The sequence below is a fragment of the Poecilia reticulata genome, chromosome 2 (genome assembly GCF_904066995.2).
Source record: "Poecilia reticulata chromosome 2, P_reticulata-male-v2, whole genome shotgun sequence".
NCBI classification, from domain to species: domain Eukaryota; kingdom Metazoa; phylum Chordata; class Actinopteri; order Cyprinodontiformes; family Poeciliidae; genus Poecilia; species Poecilia reticulata.
Window position 1 is genome coordinate 29,814,556 of NC_088831.1, and position 20,513 is coordinate 29,835,068.

Genomic DNA, 20,513 nt, shown 5'->3' on the forward strand with positions numbered 1-20,513 from the left:
ACTGGCGTACATGCATTCCCATTAAGCCTGCTGCAGAATGCGAGGGGCTGACGTTCGCTTTGATCGAGCGTCCTGTTCAGATCCCGTTAAAGCAAGCAGCAGGACAACTGGCCGTCTCTGTGGACTCGTTAACAGCCTTTACAACATTCAAACTTGGGTCCTGAGAAGAAGAACCCTTGATTTAAAATTGTTTTTGTTGTGCTGTTAAACTTAATCACTGTCTAGATGTTACTGACTTGTCTTGAAAGAACCGCTGAATGAGATTTAGCTCTAGAAAACCAGCAATGAACAGAACTCAGTTTTGGACTGTACAGAACAATTTTAATATTTGTTTTAAGATATAATCTTTTTGTAATTACCACAATTGGCTTTCTGAGGTCATTGTAGGGCTTCTACTTCAAAGCAGACAGCAAACCCGAGTCGACTTGCCAAGCAAAACGCTTTTGGGTTCATCATCTGAATTTGTTGAGCCTGTTAAGTCTGATTGCCATGTCGGAAGGTGAACTTTCACCCCAATCTCAAATCTTTGCCAACAGGTTTTCTTCCAGTTTTGCCCTGTTTTGGGTCGTCTTCCCAAATCTCAGACCGGCTTCACCAGCCATTTCTGAAAAAAAAAAAAAAAAAAAAAAAAAAGAATCTCAAAAGCATGATGCTGCCAACACTACACTTTTGTGTAACATGCAAAGTGCAGTTCAACCAGACAGTTTATATTTAAGCTAGAAAGTTGCATTTGTACTGACCTGGTCTCATCCAACCAGACATCTTGAAGCCTACTGTCTCCATTATTATGTTGTGGAAACTTTAAGTAGGACTTTTCACTGCTTTGTTTTAGCAATGGCTTTCTTTTTGTTAGGGTTAAAAATCAACAGCAGATTCACTCCACAGTAAATGTTTGACCAGTAAACACTAACAGATGATCCCACCTGAACTTTGGATATCTAAAACTCCTCCAGGGTTACCATGGGCATCTTGGCAGCTTCACTGATTAAATACTCTTGTTGTCTCGCTTGTTAGTTAAGGCCGACAGCTATACCTTGACAAGTGTTCAGGTGTACCATGCTCTTTACATTTGTGGACTAATACTATCAAGTAAGTGACTTTCAAAGGCAAAGATAAGATTACATTTTATTCAGATGCGTTAGTAAAATTGGAAACCAAAACAAAAATGATATTAAATGCGCTAATTTGTGTTTGAGTCTATGACACAAAGCCAAAGCCAAAACATTAAAATGTGTGGGGAAATTCAAGGTGCATCAACACTTTTGCATTCATGTATAGAATAAATAAAATGTTTTTTTTCTCTGCATAATTTCTTAATAAGCTCCCAAAACAGTATGAGTGATAATATTCAGGTATTCCCAAGCATTCACACATTGTCAGTGTAATATCTACACTGTCTTTGAAGTAAATATATTCACTGAGACTACACAAAGATGAGAAGTCAAATCAAATTGCTTTAGCAAAAAAAATAAAATAAAAATCTCACTATCAATATGTTGTCTTCAAGATCCATGAACTGCTATCATCACAGCGATTTACTAGCATCCTTGTGAAAGAAAGCAATAACCGACAAGATGAGAAAATTGATGAATTCAGTCCTTCAACTGGGAGGCAGTGGAGAGCGACAACACCCTGCATAACAAGAGACAGACACAACAGATACAAGGGGGGCCATTGAGTAAATCAGCAGCCTGATTAATGTGACAACCTTTAAGAAAAGGTTATGGATCCTGAGGGAACTCTGGTTTCTGCTAAACATTTAAAGGAAGCAGAATAGGAAAAAGGGCAGGAGTCAAGCAAGGTGTTAAATTAGTAGGATGCTTCATTTATTTTGGGTGATGTGTCTCAAGAGAGTACTTCCTTCTCAATGTAGGATAACTTTTCTCTATTGAGTCAGGATGTTCCATTCTGTAGGCGACTGTCGTTTTTATGGGATTGCCAAAGTTGAGACAGAGATATGATTATTTTTACTACTTTCTTCAAATTGGGAATTTCAAATCAGCCCCAGAGCAAAAGCAAAGACTTTGTCTAGATCTTGGCTGAAGCTGGCAGAAGACGGTCATTATCACAGTGCATGTCCTGTGCTAATATGGGCTACACAGCAAGAAGGAAGCCATTACTCTTAAACGACACCATTTGCCAGGTTACGGCTTGCAAATGTGCTGAGGGACAAATACCTTAAAGGAGAAGTATTATGAGCAATCAAATAGATTATTTGTGTCTTTAAAATTGATCATAAATTTAAGTAAAATAAGGATTATATAGTTTGAAAAATGAAAAACAGTGGATCGTAAACAAGGTTTGTAGAAAACATATGTATTTAATGGCTATACACATTTCTAGGTGTTATTTGAATCATAAAATCTGGCAAAAACCCTTATATTAGACATGTAAAAGCAAAAAGAGCAAAGAATATTGCAGCGTTAGTAAAAACAACTTAGGTGTGTTCCATGGTTTCACCATATTTAAATTAGCGAGGGTGGACATTTGGGGAAACATTCAAAATCACTTTACAACTTTCTGCACATTGCAAAAAGGAGCAACAAGGATAATTCATGAAGTGGGCCATCTGGACACAACAAATGTCTTCTTTTTAAAGTCAGACATGATAAAAATTACTGATCCTGTCAAAATCAAAACTGGTCAAAAACATATTTACAGAACAAATAATAATTTACGCCACACATACACTCATGAAGAGTTCCCATTTAACTCATGCATGTATTTGGCGTGTGGGAGGAAACCAGGATACCTGGAAATAGATGAAATCTTAACATAGAAAGATATCTGCTAGCATTTGAGTCCGGGATCCTCAGAAAAAAAAAATAAAATCTATCTTTTAATTTTCTGGAAAACCTCAGTTTCCAAGACTTCAATTTCTGCAGATGTCAAACTTGACTAAAACAAAAGGAAACTTGATCCACTCTTTTTTCTGCTTCCCACTCCTGTTTCTGTGCTGTCTGATTTCAATGCCAGCTCCTCATTTGGAGAGGAACTGGGCTTCAGTTGTCCTGAGCACTCATGATCAGCGCAGCGTGCCAGCTGCCATCAGTCTCTGATTCACTCATGCAACAACTTCAGCATGAAACTCCCTCATCAGTCGGACACCGGCATCCAGCATCCAGCACGCAGTGATGATTTCTTCAAAGAAGGAAATACTGAGCAAGCACTGAGTGTAACTCAGAAAAATCAGAGAGACAGAAGGCTAGCACTTTAAATCTTGCTTCCTTTTTGCATGCCTCAAAGTTTACAAGGTTTGGCATAATGTCCAGTGTTTTTATTGACATGTTGATTAGTGTTTAAATGTTTAGACCACCCAATCTGTTGTTTTTTTTAAAAAAAAAACACCAATCTAATTTAGGTAATTACACTAACCCAGTCTGGACTAATCCAGCCCTGGATTGATTAGATGTTACAGAGTTTGACCCCAAGATAGGTAAGGTTTAGGTCAGGTTTTTGACCAAAAACATGAAGTGAAAATATTTTTTATGAACTTAGCAACTTTGTTGTTGTTTTTAGTGATTTTCAGATCCCTTTACTTGCTCTTCTTGAAAAAAGCAACAAATCTATCAGTTTGATTATGTCAGGAGAGCTGAATGTGGCTTGCAGCTTGTCTGGGGTTTAATTGGCATTTTTGCAAGAACCGCCACTGTCAACCTGTAGTTTACTGTAAGGTAGTGTGGCTAAAAGTCTGTGACTTGCAAGAACCATATGTGCCAACAGGAGGTCATCTTGTGATTTTGGCCTGATCAGGAGTTATATTCTTTTATATTTCGCCAGAGTCAACTAAAGCTCTATGGCCAAGTTAATTATGACATCATAATATAACATCATTCAGTTAAAAATGACATGTAGGATTACTTATTTCTGTAATTATGTGTTTATGAGTATGAAATGTAAAGTGACAAAATGGCAATGTACAGGCAAAAAAAAAAAATTATGAATTGAGCCAGCACATTTTAAGTAAAGCAAAAAACTATATTTCATCCTTTGAATAGGTTAGCACATCTAAACAGCAACTAAGAGCTGCTAAACTACGGACCAAAACATTTATTGATGGTCTTCTTGTTAGCTTGCTTTTTAGTGTTAAGGTTAATCAAACTAATGTTAATTTAAGGAATATATCTTCCCACATTAATGGCATCTTAGGGAATTTACTTTCTTCATTTGAACAATTCAAATTGTACCACATATACGGAGGTGCTCACATGCAAAATGCAAAAAAGCCAATTGGAGTTTGCAATTAATAAGCGCCACCTAGTGTGCAATAAATCTGGTTACAGATGCTCGGTAGAGATTAACCTGTACTGCAGCTATCTTTACATGTTAATCAAAAATATTTGGAAAAATTAAATAAAATGGTTTAATTATCTTTATTTTATTGATATTAACCCTCATAGATTTAATTCAGTTTCTATTGTTTGTCATGGAAAAGTAATAATAAAAGCATCTTTGCTATATTGATTGGGGTATTTCTACAAAAGGCCATGTTTGATAATGTTTTTAATTTCTTAATAAAAACAAGACCTTTTGAGCTTTGTGCATCACTGCTGACAGCAACAGTCACTGCTCATACTTAGACCTTCATCTCTTATGTGCATTCATATTTGTCCCAGACCGGCACTTAGTCCTTTGTGTGAGGTTATGCTACTGTTTCTTATTCATCAATAAGATATGTTCTGAATAGATTTAATTAAATATGAGAAAGAGAATATTAATGACCAGTGACAAAGCTCCTCTTGTCAGAATTGGCTTCCTTTTAACCTGACATTTCTTTGGTTATTTTTCAGACTCTTGAAGCGCAAAAATATAAAAGTCATTTAACAATGTAATGTCATACATCAGGTTGGAATATATTGTTGAAACTGAGAGCAAAATTTGTTTATTTTCCTCTTATTCACTGTCCTGTGCCACAGTATAATAAATTGAGATTATGAATGGCACATTGTAACAATAAATCAGTTTACACACACATTACAAAAACAGCTAGGTCTGTGTGCAAGTCTCCACTGGCCAACTTTTTTTCAGTGTCATTGTTGTACTGGGACCTGGTTTGTCTTTACTTATTTGCTTCTCACTGTCCTAGCCTTCCTTCATAACTTTTTTTGCCCAGTTTACAAAAATTTGTTGTTTTGTTGATTTTTTTTTTTTCCTTAGTGCACCCCCAGGTATCCACAACATAATAACACACACCACAACTGTCTTGAATTCAGTTGAGCTATTTCAAAGAGACCAGTAGCTCATGGCTGAGAGTACACTTTGCTTTCAGCAGCCTGTAATCACAGAGAAACAGTGGGCTGAAAATTGTGTCACTGGAGCTAATTGCAGGTAATTAGAAGCCAGTTGTTGGCTTCTCCCAGTTTTGCTGAAAATAAAAAAACAGTCGGTCATCATGTTTTTTTAAGATGTGTTGCATTCATTTCTGTGGATGTGTTTAACCGAAGAAGCTGCCATGGTTTCGTGTGGACGTGAGCAATGGTATCTTTCTGTAAAAGCACAAATCAGCACATTTTAATAGGCAGATTTAGATGTACATCTCTCTGCTGTGGCCCGGTTCGAGATTTTATTCACAGTTTACATTTCTGATATGCTGTGAAAAGATAAGGTGAAGTGAAAAATATAAAGATGCAGTCAGGAGCTGATACGTTGAGTTGTGCAAAACAAACAGGGTTCTAGTGTTATGGTATTGATACTGTGAAACGTACAAAGACATCCAGCAAGTCAAAGCACAAGCTCACTCCCTCAATCCACTATCCAGACGATTTAGAGTAATCCCCATGTATAAAACCCAGCATGACTGGATATGAATAATTTTTTAATCTTCCTAATTAATTCCGATGTTTTCCATCTTTGTGTGATTTCTTTGCAAGCAGAAAACGTCAGCAGAACATCAACACTTAGGGATCCACTCCATTTCAAATGACTATGAAACCTTTCCCTTTCGAGACAAACATTCAGCTTTAGTACATGTTGCTCTCTTTTCTCTCAGCCCCTTCTCCAGCCTTGCTTTAGTTTCCATTTTTATCCGTACTTTTCACTTCATCTTCCGTCTCTGCTTAATGGCCTCTGTTTAGTTGTGCTCCAGTGAAGTAATGCCGTTGGTGTTGCTGCTTAGAGGTGAGTGTTCTGGGGCAGAATAAGCTGCAAAATGCCTCCTATCCATTATTGATCCATGATTAAGTAGAGTTCAGCGCGGGTTCTAGGCCCCAGCGCTGATAAAGTAGACTTGGCAAAACTTGGAGAAGGTATATAGCTTTAGCACAACCCCAACAAACAGGACAAGCTGTGCTCCTCACCCTGTTGGAAAGCAGCTGACCAGGGTAAATGTTTGTAGTATTTTTGGTGGAGAGTGTGAAATGACTATAGGGTTGGTGTTGATGACAGAGGCCAAAAGTAAAAGGATCCTCTCCCGCTTTACCCTCCTTCAAAAGCTATCTCTGTCATTCGAGGGAATGCTCCACGAGGCGGCATTGCAGACCCGCTGATCCTGATGCATTTCGACACTGATGGTGCTCAACGTCTGACCTTTGGGCTGCGGAGTGCTCTCAGATACGCATAGCTTACGTCCCCAGCTTAACAAGGATTCATGCACAGCAAACCAACTGCAGGAGAAAAGTACCAGGGTGCTGCTGCTCCTACAAGGGGTGAGACCTTGGCTTCTTGTTTGATTCATACGGGAGAACGTTTTCAGTAGTGCCACTCCTTTGGAAGCATCAAGACAAGCCTACAATGTTTTTTTAATCTTCTGCTCAAGACAACACTGAACTGTTTCATACCGCGTCGACCAAGCTCTTATTTGTGATGTTTGGTTCCTTGAAATAACTTGCTTTGAAAATTTTGAATATCTGGGACTATCTGAACCAGCTGATAAACACATCAGAAACAAAAACATGCTTGAATGTGGCGCTGGTACGAATCTCAACCTCAAGAAGAAACGAAGCAGACCTAGATTTCCTAAATTTTTACCCTTGGGTGTGACTACGTTGAAGTTTCCCGCATCAAGAGCTTTGATGGTGCTCTAACTTTAGAGTCAGAGTGAAATCTCAGCATAGGCCTGCACTTCAGCAACTTGCACTGCTCTCCAGGGCTTCGTCATTAAACATTAACCGGACACACACACACACACACACACACACACACACAAGACGTCATCTTGAGAGGACTTCATGTGGCCTTCACCTGTCCAGCCTTTGTTTTCTGACAGAATATACCTCCAGTGGACTTCACGGTTTCTGTGTGAGAGACGCTGATGGTGTAAGATGTCATCCTGGAGCACCAAAAATTATTTTTACATATTTTGAATAAAATTTTTGTTCTTTTGCACTTCTGGTGTGGAAAACAAATTGAACCGTGCTCTTCCTCAGATAAAAGAGTTTATATAGATCAACAAAAAAAAAACTCCATAATTTGTCACCTTCAAGCCTACAATATCCAATAAAACAACATTCCAGAGAAAAGGAAAACATTGCAGGCACAAATGTAGAATAAACCACAAAGAAAATAAAGCAAACATTTGTTCGGTCACGTTGAGGTAGTCAAACAGAAAACACACTTGGCAAATAATAAATAGTAGCAAGAAACATTTTCTTTTTCATAAGCCAACATTCTTATAAAATCACTGCTAGTTCTTTTTACAGAAATTAAAGGTGCTATGCTTAGCATTTTTTGGCTAATGTCAATTACCCATAGTGACTATTCAGTTTTTTATTTTGACAACTGTAGTTTATTAGTATTCCTGCCATTAACTATTTATAGTAGCAACAGAGCTGGCAGTGCAGTATATTTGTATGCAAGTACTCACTCTACAGTGTTACATATTAAAACAAGACCGACTTAAACTGGCTGCAGCATCTTAATGCATGCTACTTGACTAGAATTAAAATAATACCTAAATGAATTTTTTAACTTTTTCATTCAGTAAAGCGTGGTGAAGCTCTAATAGAAAAAAAACAACAGAAACTGAAACTCTTATTTGTTTCATATTTGTGTACATGCAAATGTTAGAATCACAGTACAGCTGGCAGTTGGAGGACAGAAAGGGAAAATATACAGGTTTTAGTTTCATCACTTAAATTACTTTTCTCCCCCATTTGGCAAGTACAACAGTAAGTAGACTATTGTAAATTGTATTATTTTGAGTTGCTGACAAAGTTTCATTTAAACTGGTTGTCAGAAGAAGGTATATCTAGAAGTTATTTTGAAAGTGTGTCTTATCTCTGAGTACCATGTAGAAGTACCATGTGATTCCACATGGTACTTTATACTTTTGTTGCATGTAGAAACTCCTGGAAACATCTTCTTTCTGGATACTTCCAAATGTGTGCACATACTTAATGTGCAATATGAATCCGAGAAATAATATAAAAAACATCACAAAACTTCATTTTTTAAATTTCCTATTGACAATATTTTTTTAGACAATTTTGATTTGGAATTATTGTCTTCAGGGAAACTGAAGTGGCTGAGCAGATGACAGTTTTTCCACCCAGATTTTGTGACATCTGACCTCGTCTTTGAAAAGCTTACAGTGTTCTTCCTGATGGGGAGTTGAGCGCTTTAAGCTCTTGTGGAGTCTCTGACACCTTGAGAGGCTTTGAGGTCGAGTACATGTAAGCTGACGGGGCCATCGGTCTTTAGATTTGTTGTGACCTGTGAGTTGTTTACCTACTCGCAAGCCATCATGTGAGTCATTGTGGTCACCTGAAAGCCCCGGACAGTAAACAGTCTGAACTGAAGGAACGTTTTAGATGAGGATTGAAATATTAAATCTTTAGCTATTAAAAACTTATTTCCAGGTTCTATTATCTTAATGACTTTAAACTTGACTGTTGGCCACATTTCATAGTTTACCTTTGTAAATAGACAAGTCACTTTTACTGTGACTTTGCTACTGTCTCTCAGCTAAGCGTGTTATGGATTTGTGGCACAAAAGCTCAGACCTCATTAAATTTTAACGATGTTTTGGAAATAGTTGGGGCACTTTTTCTCACTTTCCTCTATGGTTGTGAATTACAACTATGCCTTGATATGCAATTATTTCCTGTGTTGGCAGGTTGGAGCAATGTGTGGAATGAAAACAGTTCTTGCTCACTTTTTGTGAATTCAATGCTCGGGTCAATTTCCAAGGGCAACATGTAGACTCCAGCTATAATCATCTAATTAGTGAGAGTTTGAGTTTTCCAATTAGCATTCAACCTTGAAGTTTCATACAGAGACAAAACTCACCATCTGTCAGCACAATGCAGGGCAGCTCTCTGTGATGGTGATGCACTCACAGCCCTCTAACTGTGTTTGTTTTGGCTGCAGGAACTTCTACTACATCACCATGCTGCGAGACCCAGTCTCCCGCTACCTGAGCGAGTGGAAACATGTCCAGAGAGGAGCCACGTGGAAGACGGCTCTCCATATGTGCGATGGACGCTCACCCACCCAAGACGAGCTGCCCACCTGCTATAGCGGTGACGACTGGTCCGGAGTCACCCTGAAAGAGTTCATGAACTGTCAGTCAAACCTGGCCAACAACCGCCAAGTCCGCATGCTGGCTGACCTGAGCCTGGTGGGCTGCTACAACATGTCCTCGATGAACGAGAGCCAGCGCAACCACATCCTTTTGAGCAGCGCCATGAGCAACCTGAAGAACATGGCTTTCTACGGTCTGACTGAGTTCCAGCGCAAGACGCAGTACCTGTTTGAGCGGACGTTCAGCCTGCGCTTCATCTCCGCCTTCACGCAGATCAACAGCACGCGGGCGGCCAACGTGGACCTGAGCGAGGCCGTGCGCAGGCGCATCGAGGAGCTCAACTTCCTGGATGTTCAGCTGTACGAGTACGCAAAGGACCTGTTCCTCCAGCGGTTCCAGTACACCCGGCAGAGGGAGCACCAAGAGGTGCGATTGAAGAGGCGCGAGGAGAGACGCTGGTTGAGGGAGCAAAGGGACCAGGGCAGACCATGGCCGTCCAAACACAAAGGAAGCGGGAAGGGAGACGGAGGCGTATTTGAGAAGGAAACTGAAAACGACCTGCCCACCACCACTGAGGACTATACAAGCCAAGTGGCACGTTGGTGAGGCGTCATCTAACACAGTGGTCCCCAACCCCCGGTCCGTGGACCGGTACCGGTCCGTGGACCAATTGGTACCAGGCCGTGCAAGAAATAATTAAATATTTCTGTTTTATGTATTGAGTCTGGAGGATCTTTTATTTTGAAAATCCTTTAATCGGATTTTCTCGGTTACTTGCGCGCCAACACTGAGCCCACAAGCAGCAAAATGAGTAAGAAACAGATCAGGTGTAAGCTCATGGCTCCCGTTAGTCATTATCGTGAGTTAAAATTTTCACGAAAGTAAAATGTTCGTTTTTGTGGCGCATCTGTATCTTATTTTGAAGGGATATGTAAACGTTACCAGAGTTAGTCAGAGAGCGTTTGGTCGAGAGGAGAGGAGTAGAGCTTGTGAGTCTTAAGTCTGGTTTAGACGGCAAGATTTAAGAATTGTCAGCCGATTCTCCAAACCTCTGTGACCACAGAGCTGATAAAAGTACAACAGGTTCGATCGGTTCGTGTGTCCAAGGCAGGAGCAACACGAACCGATTCCAGTCACGAACATTCCGATTCCAGAGGATAATCCAGTAAAACCCCCAACATAGCATACGGGAATTTAGAATAACCAAACACGGATGATGATGTAGAAGGAATATCAGGATGCAGAGTCATTCTAAGAGATAAAAGACGTAACAAAAAGAAAAGGCGGTGGATAAAAGGCGACGGAGCAGCCGCTCTATTTGCTGCACTATGATTTGGAGGTGAATGTGTTTTTTCATAGTTAACATTTTTAACTGAATAAACATAATAATGACCTTTACATATAATAATAAACATTTCCACATATCATGTCCGATATCTACCGGACTCTCAGTTGCGTAATATGTCAGCTGTTTGGGATTCCCCTCTGTTCTTACGTCACCGTGCTTTCTGATTGGCTACTTCACATTCAGCAGGTTGTATTCTCGTTCCCAGTCAGGGAAAAACCAACAAGCTGCGAAAAAAAGGTCAAGACTACTCAAATTGGTTATAATTCAGGATTTAGCGGGAACACCAACATGCAGAAGCCCTCCACCTCCCCACCCTCGGGCCGCAGCAAAATTTTAAAAGTCTTGACCGGTCCGCGGTAATTAAAAAAGGTTGGGGACCACTGATCTAACAGAGAGCTGCAACAGACTCTCTTGTACATCTTAAGAGTCTCTTTGTTCTTCACCATTGTTCTGTCTTATGCATTTATCTGTTTTGTTTGATATAAGAGCTTTGTTTCTTTTTTTTAAAAAATGCAGTCTTTTCGTCTCTGAGAGCCTTTAGTGTCTTAAATTTATAAAAGCTGTTCATAAATTGTCTCATTTAACTACTGCCTTAGTTTTACTTTGCAAAACGATAGAGTAAACAAACAGAAAATCCTGACTGCATTGATTTTAATATCCACAAAAAGGTTTTGAATGTGTTTGAAGTCGTTATTGGTGTTCAGACTGTTTTCACTCCTGTGGCTTTTTGTATTTTTGACTAAGAGTTCCAGACATCATAAATAGATGGAGAGGGCAGCCTTGAGCATTTTAATGTGTTACAAACACAAAGTGGAATATGTGAATTTATCAACAAAGCAGAGCATTTCTTGAATCTGATCTTTGCTGCCCAGATTTGTCCAAACAACTGGTGAGTCGACCAACAGTTGAAATAAGCTGGTAGAAAGAGGTGAGGAAAATTGCAGCTCATGTTGGGTCTGTGTGTGGCTTTCTCTTTGAACCGCTTCACAAGTAATAATAAAAAAAAAATTAATAGTGCTCGTTATAATGTAGAACACTCAAGGAAATGGGAATAGTTTCAACAATACAAATGACACAAATCAGAGATGTCACAATCAGGGCATTTTCAATTGACATTTATCAAAGCATGTGACTGAACTCTGCTGGTAAATACTGCCTATGATTTTGTCAGCTTTAAGCGAGCCCTCCAGCAGCAATTTACATAACTTTTTTAAATTTTTTTTTATTTATGCTTTCCTTTTTATGTGCACGGCTTGCGAAGCTTTAATATATGCCATCCACATTGTTTTGTTGATGTAAACGAATTCGAGTTTTCCCTACTAATATAGGTTGGTTTTGCCCCCCACAATGACTTTCAGAGTGAATGACAGAATATACGTGCCACTGCAGCTTCCTGTTTCTCTGGTCCTGACCTACATGTGTGCTCAGCTGTCGGTGCAGAAAAAAAAAAAGCCTTGGAGAACTATTCTTTTAATTTCATGACCCTCAAAGGAAAGTGACAGTTAGTGAAAAATATATAACTTTTTCAGTCCTTTTGTCCTTTTTTTTGCCTCATGATTAATAGAATCTGCATTGAAATTTTATGAGTCATATCAAAGCAGAGTAAACATGCTAGCATAAGCCTAAACCTTCAGCAAACTGCTGCGCACGCACATTTTAAGGAGGAAGATTATGATTGGTGAGCTAGTTCAGTGGGATACCATCACATTGCTAATGTAATACAGATAATATGTAGTGCTGCTTGTTGGTCATTCAATCCTTTGCTATTTTGCACCTGTGTAGCTTTGGTTATGTTTTTTCTGGATACAAAATATATTGAACCATAAAGTAAAAGCTACTGAGTTTTTGAGAAAATCCATGACTTTTATTTTAACTAGGCATCAGTCTAGACGAGGTGCTCATCGATCAAGAATGAGCAAATGGCTATTCTTATATGACTAATCATTTTGGCTGCAAATAAAAATCCCGATTAGAAGATTGATAACAGAAATCCTATTTTATCTGAAAGTCTTGAAGGCAGCGCATGGTCAGGCCGCGTCATTTTGTCCTCAGTCTCATGTCGTCCATGATTTGTCACAGGCGCCCTGACGAACCTTTCACCCCATAACTATTGTGTGATTGGTCAGAATTTTATGGTTGTGTTTGTTTATGCAAAAAAATGTTCCAAATACTCACCATCATAAAGTAGGTTTTTCAGTCAGAGAGCAGGATGGATAGTTGAGAGGAGCAATTGTCAGAGACCGTGAGGAAGAAGTATGTACTGAAACATACTCCAGGCAGAGTTTAGTGACCAAAACACTAAACTCCGCCTGCTCAGTTCTTCTGGTCCACTACAGCCGGCGAACATCCCAGCGATGCCTTCTGTTCTTCTTTAGCTTTTTACAATATGGACAATAAAATAAAATGTTTTAACTCATCAATGATTATTTCCTCGGCTTGTGTTTACTTTCCTGTTTTTAACCAGACTTATGACAAAACACCAGGACGCATAGCTCATGCAGCGGGAGGGGTTTCACAGGAGCTCATTTCAGTGGATCTTGTGGATCTTGAAGGGTCTCTGCGAAAACGGATGTCCCACCTTCACAGATGTCAACCACGTGACCGCACTTCGACTGTTTGACCACACTGGGCCCTTTTATTAAAGAACAGATGGTTACATATCACAGAAACACAGCATATTTAGAACTGCAGAGAGTTTCAGAATATGAATTTTTACACTTAAATAAGCTCAGGCTGATTTAATAAAAATCTCGGCTAAGTCACTGAAATCAACATGTCTTTCTTGAATAACTTTCTGACCACCAGTATTTTGGTGCTGGATTTTTTTGAATTTGGAAATCCTAACTCCAAAATGGACATCCTTCTGATATTTATTTCTTATTCTGTTTTTGATGTGACTTTAGTGAGAGGCATGAAAAGGCTCTTTCAGGGATCTGATTCTAGTTCTGTCACTCAAAATATTGCCCATTTTCATCTACTTGCAGAAAAGGCAACCTAAACAACTCGGACAAAAGATGTACTGTTTTGAGTCTGATGTTTTTTTAAAGACAACATTGTTTGCATGCACCCAACTAAACCAAATTATTCAAAAAATGTGTATGCCAGTTTTTTTGTTTGTTTTTTTTGCTCTTGTTTTCAAACAGTTTTCTAATGCGCAGTGTGTAGTATCTCACTAACAGAATATCTTCTGTCTGGTCCATGCATGTTTTTGTAATTTGATGTTCACTACGAATGCAGGAATGATTCTTATTGAATCATTCAGGCACATAAACAAAACAAAACAAAACAAACAAAAATACACCCCTAGTAAAAATGGTAGGGGTGTTTTCAACCTTGAGCTCTCAATTGAGTAAAACTGAATTTTTTTTTAAGTACTTATCCTCATCCCAATTTATCAACATTTTAGATAAGGTTTTTTTCTTCCGATCCATCTGTTTATTTTGTGGTTAATAAGAAATTGGGACTACTTTTGAGGGATACAGAAGAAACCTCCACACAGTGTACATTCATTGATGGCCAGAAAAATGGAGCAAAAAAATCTGCCGATTATTTATGTATTTATTTTATTTCACTAAATAATACAAATGTGCTTCATTTTGTTGTATTTTGGATTTCAAAATGCAAATAATATAAACACTTTTGGCGAGAACATCCACTTGCCGAGAAATGCACGGACCTATTCTCTACCTGTAACTTTTGTCAAGCGTTGTATTTGTTGTGGGAAAAAAAAACACGAAACAAAAACAATTAAATGGTACAAGAGTGGTAAGCTGGTTCTTTTTGGCAGAGTTGATAGGTATTTGATAAACAATGAATGTGATGAGTTGGGTAAATGTTGGTGGTATGCGGCCTGACTGGGAATGAGATAATCAGTATTCAGTTGCCATGCCCCTCCCCTGTCACACTGGCTGCTTCTTACATATTTGTAGAGCTGACGGCGTCTGTGCTGTGGGCACCGGCACCGGCTCTGATGGCAGCGGAGAGCCAGAACTCAAAGACAAAGCCTGAGAGAAGATGGTTGAAGAAAATAAAACCTTTCTGTCGCTTCTCTGTGCCTGATAGTTTCCGGCCCCTCAAAGCTCGTTTTTATCTGCTTTAAAAGGCTTTAGTGGCCTTTGTGCTTTTATGTGTCTTATCTCATGCTCACTCACAGCGCATGCATATCAAATTAAATGTATGCTAAATGTCAGCTCAGATATCTGCTGCTGTTATGTTAATGCAATTTGTCATGTTTTTTTTTCTTTTCTTCCTGATTGCACTTTCTCATGAAATACCTCATGTTGCACCGTTTTGCTTAATCTCGCTCCATCTTGTCTGAATGATTCATCGAGTCGTTGCAGAGCATGTGTTGAATGAATATTTTGTCAGCTAATGGGAAAGGCGTACATGTATATGCGCCTGCTGGTATGGAAGCACTTACATCAGCAGTGGGTAAAAAGAGGAGGAAGTGTGTTGCACATTCTGGATACTCACTCAAGTGTTTCAAGTGTAGCTCACAACATTATAGGACAGTTCTGTGCATGAAGAATTCATGCCATTTTTAATGTGGCAGCAGAAGAATACTTCAGGAACATCCCTTCAAGAGGTAACTATTGTATATTTTAGAATGCTTTCCCACGATCTCCCAAAACAACAACACTTTAAAAGGCTTTCCTCTGAAACTCGGAGGCATTATTCTTTTGAGATAGACTTTAAATATTTCTATCAGTGTAACTCAGTTAGCAGGATACAGACTTCCCCCCACCCCGGTCTTTGATAAAATAGGAAAACAATTTATCTCTACAAAAAAAAAAACACAGTCAAAGCAGTTTATTCTCTAAACTATTAATTTAGTATTTATAAAAAGTTTTCACAGAAAATGCTAAGAACTTCGCCTCACTTTTTTATAGAACATTTTCTTTTTTGGCAAAATTATTACTTCAAAGCTTCACTGTGCAGGATCTGCAGGGGAACATCCCATTGCCTGAGTGAGGATGAAGTCGTCTACATGTCCAAGTGCAATAATGTTGGAAAATAAAGTGGACAAAAGTTAACATTTCTGGAGCATGTCTGATTTGGTCACATGGTTCTATAGAAAAGTATGACGATGCAGGACTAACAGGAGATGGGATGAGTCAAAATCACATGTTCTGCCAGTTAAAACATTTGTGAAGACTGATGATCTACCACTTTTGAATTTCCCCTCGAAATGTGTTGTATTGTTCTGGAGTTTACAGACAGTCTTAATCTGATAAAATAAGCTTGTTGGGGTCAATATATGTGGGACTCACCTTACTGAGGAAAAGTTACAGTAAGGTGTAACTTACGTTTCTCTGATGTCGACATCAGAGAAAGGTTTGACACACTCCTTTCTTTCAGCTGTTTCAAGTTTGGGTCTTTGTCTATATTCTCCGCCTCGTCTTCGTGTTTTATTGTTTCCTCACTTTACATCCAACAAAAGTAAATTGATACAGTCTCATTTTGATTTTACACGTATCCACTTTCATAGAAACATGAAGCGAGAGTCTTCTGTAGGTCCACATATGATATTTTTGAAAACGTGTATTTTGGCATCTTGCAGTCTGGACTTGCTCTGATAACCAAACGTCTGCATGTTGGCAGTCGTTTTCATTGTCTTCACTTGTAGAAAGTTTCATAGGGAAGTCACAGGACAACAGAACAAAACATAATAAAAACCAAAACCTGCATTTATCTCCAAAAGGTTTAAACAAAAACTGGAGTAGATATGAAAAAAAAAAAAAAAAAAAAAAAGCTGCCATCGTCTAATGGAAACTTTAAACGATTATCAAGAAGTCCGGACAGCTATTGCTCCAGACTGCTTTGGTAAATGTAAAGAAAATCTGCTTCCTTTAAGTAAATTAAGTGTGTAAAGAAACTGCTCAAAATCCTTACACAGAACTGTAGTTCTGTTTTTGTTTGTGTCAGGCAGTTTGTGGGGCTCTTGGCTTACTTTCTGCCAAAATGGCATGCAGGCTCTCTGGCATAAAGCCTCAAGGACATCCTCCTCAAGCAGCCAGTCAGGATGACATTTTATTAGTCTGTGATTATTTTTTGCTTGCAGGAAACTGATGGCTGATAAGCGAGGAATCCATTTTTGCCAATGGATCCCTGATGCTCCAACACACCGTGCATATGTGTATATAAGTGTGTTCATGGGAAACAAAACCTAAAAATGAAAACACTTAATCAGTTAATGAACATTTGGTGTTATTTATACAAGATCTTTTTTTTTCTCTTGCCATCATAAAACCACAGCATGATGTTGAATTTGGTGTATGTCACTTCTGTGGCTTTTACAAATTATACCTTGAATGATTTCTTTCAATAAGAGAGATGTAAGTCACAAAATGATGTAAATAAAGCCATAAAAGACAAGCAGATGTGAGACCCGTGAGACTCTGTAGGGAGGGTTTAAGGAAGTCGTACTGCCACTCCGTGAAAGCGAATCTCCCTGATGGTCTGATTTATCTGTTTAATTTAAAGGATTTTAACTGCTGCTGAGGAATGGCTTTGTCTGACTGTAATTGGTTACATCTCAAGAGAGATTTCTCTCTGTTTTATCTGTACATAATAAAGCCTTGCGATGAAAAGAAATATGAAAGCATTTTTGTGAATTTATTCTGCCTTTTGTGTCCTGTCAGAAAAACGTCGTTTTGGGTCTCTACGGAAGAGCAGCCGGCGCTAAACAGCCGTGTTATTATGAAGTGTTTGACATTGAAAGTTCTTAAACTTGGCCATATTTTGTCACACCACAACCACAAACTTTGTGGTGTTTGACTTGTATTTTATGTGATAGATGAAGTATCAGAAAGTAATGCATAATTGCGAAGTAGAAGAAAAACAACAGACGGCTTGCAAAAGGGTTTTGCATGTAAAAATATGGAAAGCAAATGTATCAAGCAGCCTTTACTTTGATTCCCATAAATAACAGATGAGACCAAATTTAAACTTTTGGTATCCATACAAACTGCTATGTGTGTCAGAAAACTAATATCAATATTATCAAGACTTGAAAGCTGGCGATAGAGACACATGATGACAGCGGTAACTGTGGCAGAAGTTGAATCCAGAAGAGTCAGGACAAACACACACCACACTTTTCAGATTTTTCCAAATCATCTTCCTTACACCATGAAGGTCTGTCATATAAAATCCTGATAAAATACAGTGACAGTTGCAATTGTAAAGTGTCAAAATGACATGATTAGTTTTATTAGTCAGTGTCAAGACGGTACAAGGTGATCTCTCTGTCTCATTTGAATTTCTCCAACATAATATTTGACAGGAAATATTGCCTTCTAGAGATTCTTTCTCAGTAATCTAAATCAAAACACAGAGTAAAATCCTCTTGACAGAGATCTACAGTGTGTTCTTGTATGAATAAATTCTGCTTTTCCAATGCTGAAGACACAGAAGCTCCTTCACATGCCTCAACATACATAGTTAGCCCCTCTCCCTTTGCTGAGTTGGCTTAATATGTTCTGAAACACAGTATGTATTCCAGGTTAGTCTCCAACATGCCCAGCTTTCTGCTTTCCTTCAGGTTATATGGTTAGAACTGCCAGCTCAGCCTTTCTGCTGGTGACTGCGGCAACGTTTTTTTTTTTTTTCGTCCAGATGGCATCACTGTGTCAGTGACAGTTACAGTCAAGGATTAACCGTAGGAAGTACATAAGCACTTAAAAACTATGTTGCTAAGATGTTCATATTGATATTGTTTTTCTTGCATTTTATGACATTCACAAAGATAAAGATTTGATTTTAGATAGAGAAATTATATTAGCTTATGTGACAAACTTCCACATTTTGCTGTGCTGTTAGTGAGTTATGAAAATATATCTTTAAAAAAATCCAAAAAAGAAAATGAATTAGTTTATTCCAAATTTACCTGAACTCCACATTGTTTCTCTCAGAATCGGTGGATTTATTTTAATCATTGGTTAATACTATGTAAATCCCATAATAACCCCAGTCCATCCAAGTTTTATCGTGCAAGAAGAGTTAAAATTACACTGACTACAGATCTAATTGCACTACTAATCCACAGTAATTTTATCCAAGGCTTTTGTTTTGCAAAGTTCCAATCCTGAATCCTCATATTAAGTTTTTTTTTTTTCTTCTTTTTTTCTGGCGACTTGATGCATTTCTACAAGTACAATTATCATAACTTAGTTCAACTTAAGTTATTTGTGCACATCAAAGTAACAGTTTCCATATATTTCTCTGCTGCTTTTGGAGACTCTCATTTGCTTTTGTCATTTCCATCAAAATCACCAGTGCTTATGAACGCTGACTCAACCATTAAAATCATTAAAATATTTGAGTCAGTACGTACAAAAATGTTGAACAGTTGTGCAATAGCTGTACAAATTGTGTCTAGAGCTGAGCATTTTCAGGTACCTTCCCCAAGATCTGATTATGTTGCACTGGAAAATACAGAGTGTAATGTCAAAAACATGTTCAACCAATTTGCTCATTTTGTTCATAAACATGATGTCAGGATTTCTACTTTGCTGTTAATGTTGTCATCGACATGAATTGTTAGTGAGGAATGGACTGAGCAAATTATATTCTTTTGCCAATTAGCGATCAGGTTTTGGACTGTAATTGTTTTGAGAAATGCACTAGCTGTTGTGCAAAAGTTAAGACTGATGTAAAAAATGCACCAAAGAGCCCGGAAAAAAACCTACAAGGTAGCGTGTAAACGATGAAATCATAGTTAAGACATGACTGCCATCTTGTGGCCAAATATGGTAAGTACTGCTAATCTTTTCTTCAAATCTTTTCTTTTCTAATCTCTTCTATAATAGTCAAATATTAACTAAACACACATATTAGACCTTATTTATTTAAGTAGTTCAGTAGTACTACAACTATAAATGATAATAACATTTAGAGAATTTAAAAATTTATTTTAAAACACATTTCAGCAGCAAGGCAGTTCATTCAGTCTTTATGTCATAAAAACACAAAAATACAAAATCATAAAAGACACCACACAGTCAACAACTGAGAAAACCAGAAAACATTTTACATTTTGCCAAGAACCATCGTCAAATATGTTGGTCAATGTTTCACTTATTATGGTTCAAAAGCAACCCACTTTGTGGGGGAGAAATCTGTTCTCTGGTGAAAACAAATCGTTTTATGCCAACTAATAGAGATGAGGAAACGAATGAGCTCATTTAATTTTTAATTGAAAGGAGTTGTTGTGTTTGTTTTCACATAAGTTTTATAGCAGATGTCGGAGGTTAAATACATAGATACAGATGTACCAATGTGTAAATATTGTTCCAAACAGGAACCCAAACCATTTGGGTAACAAAACATAAAAGTGGATCCATGAAAATGCCTTATTAAAAGCTTTATTTTAGAATATTTTAATTCGAGCTACACGGTAGTGCAGCTATGCTCAAAACCAACAAAAGACCAAATGGGGAAACGTGAACAACAATCAGTGATAAGGTCAAATGAATGAAAGCATAGGCTGCTGCTTTCTCTTTGTTTTTATATCTGATTCACTTTGACAGTGACATTTTCCTCAAAGGGAGCAATATGGTGACCTTTCTTTGTGGCACTCAGTGCCACATTTCCAGTTTGAGATCTGTCACTGTGACAGATCAGATAAAGCTCCTCTGTGGCCTCGAGAGGGCTGAAAAAAGCAAAGGAAGGAGAAAATAGTGGTGACTGTTTCAGTTTGTGACA

At 38.2% G+C, this 20,513-nt stretch overlaps 1 protein-coding gene across 2 annotated transcripts in view; it reads left to right on the plus strand.

Moving 5' to 3' along the window:
- hs6st3b (heparan sulfate 6-O-sulfotransferase 3b) overlaps positions 1-16,647 on the plus strand; it is an 80,542-nt gene extending 63,895 nt beyond the window's left edge. The window contains exons 2-3 of one of the 2 annotated variants that reach the window (XM_008399997.3): positions 9,307-10,062; positions 13,273-16,647. In XM_008399997.3, coding sequence (XP_008398219.1) covers positions 9,307-10,062; position 13,273 — 757 coding nt within the window. In that variant the 3' untranslated portion in view covers positions 13,274-16,647. Of the gene's footprint in view, positions 1-9,306 lie in introns of both variants that reach the window. The other variant, XM_008399989.3, reaches the window with a different exon arrangement.
- Positions 16,648-20,513: the final 3,866 nt, after the last annotated feature.